At 64.0% G+C, this 6,000-nt stretch overlaps 1 protein-coding gene across 2 annotated transcripts in view; it reads right to left on the bottom strand.

Moving 5' to 3' along the window:
* Window positions 1-552: 552 nt before the first annotated feature.
* Window positions 553-6,000, bottom strand: part of GMEB2 (glucocorticoid modulatory element binding protein 2) — a 24,028-nt gene continuing 18,580 nt past the window's right edge. For both annotated transcript variants that reach the window (XM_043553442.1, XM_043553441.1), the window contains exons 7-10: window positions 4,588-4,659; window positions 4,205-4,342; window positions 3,861-3,983; window positions 553-3,211 (exon numbers count right to left, since the gene is read on the bottom strand). In XM_043553442.1, the coding sequence (XP_043409377.1) occupies window positions 2,553-3,211; window positions 3,861-3,983; window positions 4,205-4,342; window positions 4,588-4,659 (992 nt within the window). In that variant the 3' untranslated portion in view covers window positions 553-2,552. The remainder of the gene's footprint in view (window positions 3,212-3,860; window positions 3,984-4,204; window positions 4,343-4,587; window positions 4,660-6,000) is intronic.

Here is a 6,000-nt window from a genome sequence, read left to right as displayed (position 1 = left end):
AGGGCGGTGGAGGGCAAGAAACCAAGGACAGCAGACCCCACAGACAACTGCGGAGAACGCCTCGCTCCTGGGGAGCCCGCACGGGCCCTCCCTCTCCCAGCAAACCTCCCCCGCTGCCCGGCCGGAGCGCCCGACCAGGGCCAGGGAGCTCGGTCCACACCCCGGCCCTGCCACCCTCTCCTGGCTCCACCTTCCCCCACGTGAAAGCAGGGGTCAGGCGGGTCCACTTCAGCGTGGTGGCCCTGCACTCTCACCTCGGGAACCCCTCCCATGCAGGACCCTGAGGCTCGGGCAGGGGGGCTGCCGCAGCGACGCCATGAGGTGAACCTGACCGCCTTTGGGCGTGTGGATGTGCGCCACTGTCCGCGGCCCACCCACCGCTCAAGGACATCATCACGCCCCTTGGCCTCCAGTAAACTGCACGGGGAGGGTGGGGCGACGGGGAAGGCCCCCAGACCACCCTCTCAAAAGCAGATGGCAGGCCGTGTGCGCCGTCTGCAGTGGGCACACGCCTGCGCGAACTTGACCCGCATCGTAAGAGTCGGACACAAATTACGAAAAATGTTTTTACTTTAAACCAAAGTACCAAGCAGATACTTGCAAAACAACGTACAAAGTAGAACCCGGATGCTTCCCTGCCCCAGGCACCGACCCTGCCCCCCAGAAGCAGCCTTCGGTTCTGGCCCCAGGGGACTGGAAGGGGCGCTCGCACCCTCCCGGGGTGGCACAGGTGCCAGGCAGGGGGAGGGGCTGCGGTCATTTCTGAAGCTCTGGTGTGAACTTCCCTCCAGTGCCCTGTGGTCTGAGAGCAGGGGTGGCAGCTTCAAAGGGGGCGGGTGCGCCCGACTTTGACAAAGGCTCCAAGAGCAAACCGTGGTCTTATCAGCCACATAGTTTCCTGTGTGGTCTGAGCTGGTGCAGACGGGCAGGACTAGCTGGACTGTGCCCACGCCCGCGGGGTCACACTGCCGAAGGTGTCAGGACTCAGTGGAGAGGAGTGTAGACACCAGCTGACCCATGACAACAACAAACTAGTTCGCAACAGAAAGAAAACGGAAAAAGACCACCCCAGTGGCTTGACTCGGGGGCCAAGACCCGCTCAGGTAGTTCTGGGGCACCTGACAGATGGAAGGACGGACACACAACCCAGTTCCCTTCAAAGCACAAAGTGGGGCAGTGGCTTGTCTCTGGAGTTCCCCCCTGCCTTCCCCTAGAGAAGGAAGGGTCTTCAGCAGGCAACAGATCTGGAGCGTTGGGGGGCGGGGGGGCCCAGGAACCTGCCACTTGAAGGCTCGGGCCTGCCGTGGGGTCCTGATGGAGAGGGCGCCAGGCCTCCAGGGGACCCCTGCCTGGTCCTCCTCCTGGGTCTCAAACAGACCTGCTGACAGCCCATGGCGGCCGTGGCCGTGCCCGTGGGCAGTCTGGGCCTCCCAAGTGCCCTCAGGCACCAGTGTCAGCCAGAAGGGGGCCAGGGGAGTCCCAGGGAGCCCAGGGGCCAAGCTGTCGCGGTGGCCCCACCAGCGGACTGAGCACAGGGGTCGACACTAAGCCCCCAAAATCTTCCTCCGCCCCTGACTTATTCTGTTTGCACCCTACCACCACCCGCTCCCCCAGGGACCAAAGCCCCAGGGGCACAGCCACCGTCACACTCCCCGGGTGGGGGGGGGTCTGCTGGTGCTGACAGCTCACAGCAGGAACCACCAGCACAGTCGCCCGCGGGCCATCCCTATGGTCCTGTACAAAACACTCTGGAACCCAGAGCGAACTCGGGAAGCCTAGGCACTCAGCATTGTTTAGTTTGAAAATGCTATAAATTTGACTCTTGCAAGAAGCCTACTAAACAATTCACTTAAAAACACCCACAGTGCGTGTGCAACGGCCCCTGGTGCTGAGCACCTGCCGGGCAGAGGGAGGTGGGGGTACTGCCCCGTTCTTGCCCCAAGGCAGATGGCAAACTCAAGCTGTCAGGGCCCTGGGTCCACACTCCAGTCCCAGCTCCCCCACCCTGAGACCGGGGCCACACGCAGACCCGCAGCAGCACCCACGCTGTCCCGGAGACAGGGGAACAGGGTGCCAGGCCACACTAAACCTACAGAAAACTGTGGGAAGAAACCAAATCCATAGGATCCATGGGTTTCCACACTTGGGGACGGTTCCCAAGACATGTGTTAGCGACACCCCCTCCCCCAGCCGGCTCCGGCCCACCCAGGGGCCCCTCGCACCCACAGAGTCTGCACCCCACTCCCCGGCTCTGCCTCCTCATCCTCTCTGTCCGGCTCCTCATCAGGCCTGACGTGTAAACAGTATCAACAAGCAACAGATGGAAAAATGTATTTCCCAAGAAAGAAGGGGGAGGAGGCTCCGAGTGGAGGGCTGACCGCACAGGTCTATTGTGTTCGATCCCTTTTTCTCGCCGTCTGTTTTGGTGTTTCCTCTCTTTGGTTCAGCCCAACGTGGCCCGCAGGGCGCCGGCACCATGCTCCCGCCCGGCCGCGGCCTGAGGAGAGGCGGCCGGCCCTGTGCCCACGGCGGGCCTCGTCCTCCACCCACGTCTACTTGTGCTCACGGCCTTCCGCCATGGCGGCCACCTCGATGGTGGCAGTGTGCTCCTCGGGGCCCGAGGCGGCCACGGCGCTCTCGACGGCCCCTGTGGGCACTGTCACGATGGTGCTGCCCCCCGGAGACACCTGAGCCACGTTCTGCAGGGTGGGGCCCAGGCCGGGCAGGGTGAGCAGCTGTAGGGGGCTCACCACCTTGACCACAGTGCTGCCGTCCTGCATGGCGGCCGTGCTCAGGACCGTGAGGCTGGACGCGTCCGGGTGGATCTCCACCGTGCTGGGGAAGGTGGCACCCGACGAGGCCAGCACCGTGTAGCCCCCGAGCAGCGGCGAGGCTGGCGAGCCGGCGGGAGCAGCCTGCGTGGGCCCCTTGCCCAGTGCAGGGGAGGGCAGGGCGGACACTACTTTGCCGAGCGGCACGCCGGTCAGCTGGGAGACTGGCACGCCGGGGCTGAGGGCGATCTGGGCAGACTGGGTGAGCACCTGCGAGGCGATGGCGGCCGGCCCGGACGTGGCCCTCGCGAGCCGCGGCCGCTTCGCGGGGGGCGGCAGGGAGACGGGCGTGAGTGTCATAAGCACGTTGCTGAGGTGCTGAGATTTGTGCTTGAGTTCCTTGGCTCGACGTCGGTGCTCATCACACTGCTGTTCCAGGGCTGCGGGAGGACAGGGACAGAGCGTCACCGTGGGGATGGGCGGGGGGGGGGGGGGGGGGGGGGGGCGGCAAGCCTAACGGGGGGATGGGAGCGTCACTGCAGGGACACGGCACGCAGAGCAGGGACAGGGAGGGAACAGAGTGTCAGACCACACACACCCTGACCAGGGGCCTGTGCTGACACCACAGTGATGCTCTGTCCCTGCCCCGCCCCACCCCGCCTCCCACAGTGACATTCTCTGTGGGGCCTGCACTGACTGCCCCTCCGAGCTGCCGGACGAGGGGACAGACCTTCCCCATCCTAACCCTCCAAACTCTGTAATCTCTGCGCGAAAGGTCTTGTGACACGGTAGGATAAAAAGCAGGTCAACACCCACACGTAAGCTCCCCAAGTGTAGACGCCGAGGGAGACCCGGCAAGACAGGCACAAATGTCAGAGGGGACTCTTAATCACCGCCCCCCTGCCTAGTTCTCCCCGTAAATAGCCGTGTGTTGAATTCCACACGCTCCGGCCCCGCGTCACGGCTTCCCTGCGTGACAGCGCGAGGCTCTGCTGGTCTTCCCCGACTCCCCGGCTCTGCCTCAGGCTCTCGGGCTCTCCCACAGTCCCAATCTGGGGCCAGGGATGGCCGGGCGGCCACCGGACGCACCTGCCAGGTCCCGGGCGTACTGCTCCCGGGAGCGGTCCATCTGGCACTTGTGGCTGGCCAGCACCTTCTTCACCAGGTCCAGCATGCCGAAGTTCTGCACGATGTTGTTGAGGAGGACGGCATCTTAAAGGGCAGGGCGAGCACACGCTGAGAATGGGGCCCGGCCTGACAGAGGAGTCCCAGGGACACACGGCGTCCCACACACGGCCCTCTTCCGCCTCCAGACGCCCAACCACGGCGAAGCGGGGGCAGGTTGCGTATCTGGCACCCTGAGGCCACCGAGCACTGCCCTCCCCCCACCCCCGCACAGAGTGCAAGATGCCAGGCAGACACAAGCCCCTCACCTCGGAGCTGCAGGGGAGGGTCCTGGACCCGCTGCTGCAGGCCCTTCATGGTCTCCATCAGCTCCTGGTGGAACTCATGGATGACCTCGTCCAGCAGACCAGCATCCTTGAGCCCTCGCCAGAAGGAAAATGTGTCATCTGTGGGGGGCGGATGGGCTCAGAAGAATGCACAGAGCAGCCCCTGCAGGCCTCTAACCACAGGCAGGGGCAGAGAGCTGTGGATCAGGGGCCGAGGCCCTGCAGGCAGTGCTCTGCGCTCCACACCGGCACCTCCTCCAGGAGGCCCTCCGGCCCGCCTGCACCCCTTCCAGGGCTGCCCTGCATGCGCCGCCGCCCCCACACTGCCACCCACCAGGAGCCCGCCTGCCCGGCGGGACCCGTACCTGCGATGGCCGTGGTCCAGTCACCGGGGTCCTCACAGGTCTCTATGGTGATGGTAGCTGGAGACCCGTTCACTGCAACCCAGACGGAGCCACAGTGAGCTTTGCCTGACAACGAGAGGCCTCCCAACCCGCCATCGAAACGCCAGCTCCGAATCTCCCCCTCGCACCAATTTTCACAGAATCCGCAAACATGTGTACCTGCCTCTGTCAAACTTCTTAATCGCAGATGTCTCCAAACGCACACGACCAAGAAAGAGCTAAGTGAGCCTCCCTGACCCCATCGCCAGCTTCCGCGACTGCCCACATTCTGCTCTTCTGGCGGCATTTACGCCCTTACCAGCACCCCCAAGGCCTCGACACGGCCCTGCACCTCCCCGGGTCAGGAGACGTGGGACTTTGAGAGGGACCCGCGCCGCCCACACTGGCGCACCCTCTGGTTCGGTTCTGGGGCCCGCACAGCTGCGCGCACAGCTGGCGCTTGGCCGCGTGGGGCTGCCTGTGACAGAGGCCTGGCGTCACACAGACCCGTGGCCTAAGGCCGAGGCTGCGTCAGCTCCCCAGCCTCATGCAGGCCTCCTCTACGACCCACAAAGATGTCCCGCTAGGGAATATCACATGCTTAGGATAACTTGGGGCATAAATGGATCTTTTCCACAGTCTGGATGATACACAATCTTTGACTAATCACACCGCTGGCTCGGGCTGAACAAACCACCACGTGGGTGAGTCACAAAGAGCAACAGACGGGCCTGTCCCAACCATCAAGTGATGACAGGGTTCAAAGAGCTAAATCTTAACTAAACCCGACGTTGCCTACCTGGGACACTGTGGCGCTGCCCGGAGCGCTCAGAGCCTGGTCCTTTCCTGGAGACGAGATCACTCACCCTGGCTGACTTTCATGAGGCAGAGCAGACCGTCTGGACCCACCACCTCGTAGCAGCCCTATTCTCGTGAGAGCTACTGGCCCACCAGCAGTGGGGAGAGGGCTGGGCTGGGACTCAGGCCGTCCCCACGCTGCACTGTGCTATCCGAGAAGCCAGGCCGGGCCCAGCCTGGGGCTGTGCCCAGAAACAAGCTGAAGACCCGAGGCCCCACGTCATTGCAAACTGGAGCCACTGGAGCCTCTGACCACCAGCACCGACGTGTTCCTGGAGCTGCCAGGAAGGACTCTGCAGTCTGGCCAGCCCATCGGGACTCAACAACAGCCTCACCATTGCCCCGGCCTCTCCCACCGTCCTCCCAACATCCCTCAACGGGCCACCGTCTTGTCTAGCGACGAGGACGGCCCCTGGCCACATGGCGGCACACACAGCCCGACCCCGTAGAGAGACAAGGTAGGGACAAGGCAGGTGACCTCACTGGAAGGGCAACCCCAGGCAATTATCACCAGGCCACAGCACAGGGGACTAGGGA

This window comes from Prionailurus bengalensis, chromosome A3 (genome assembly GCF_016509475.1).
Source record: "Prionailurus bengalensis isolate Pbe53 chromosome A3, Fcat_Pben_1.1_paternal_pri, whole genome shotgun sequence".
In the NCBI taxonomy this organism is placed as follows: Eukaryota; Metazoa; Chordata; class Mammalia; order Carnivora; family Felidae; genus Prionailurus; species Prionailurus bengalensis.
The sequence above is the reverse complement of the archived record's forward strand: the minus strand, read 5'-3'. Positions and strand labels throughout refer to the sequence as shown.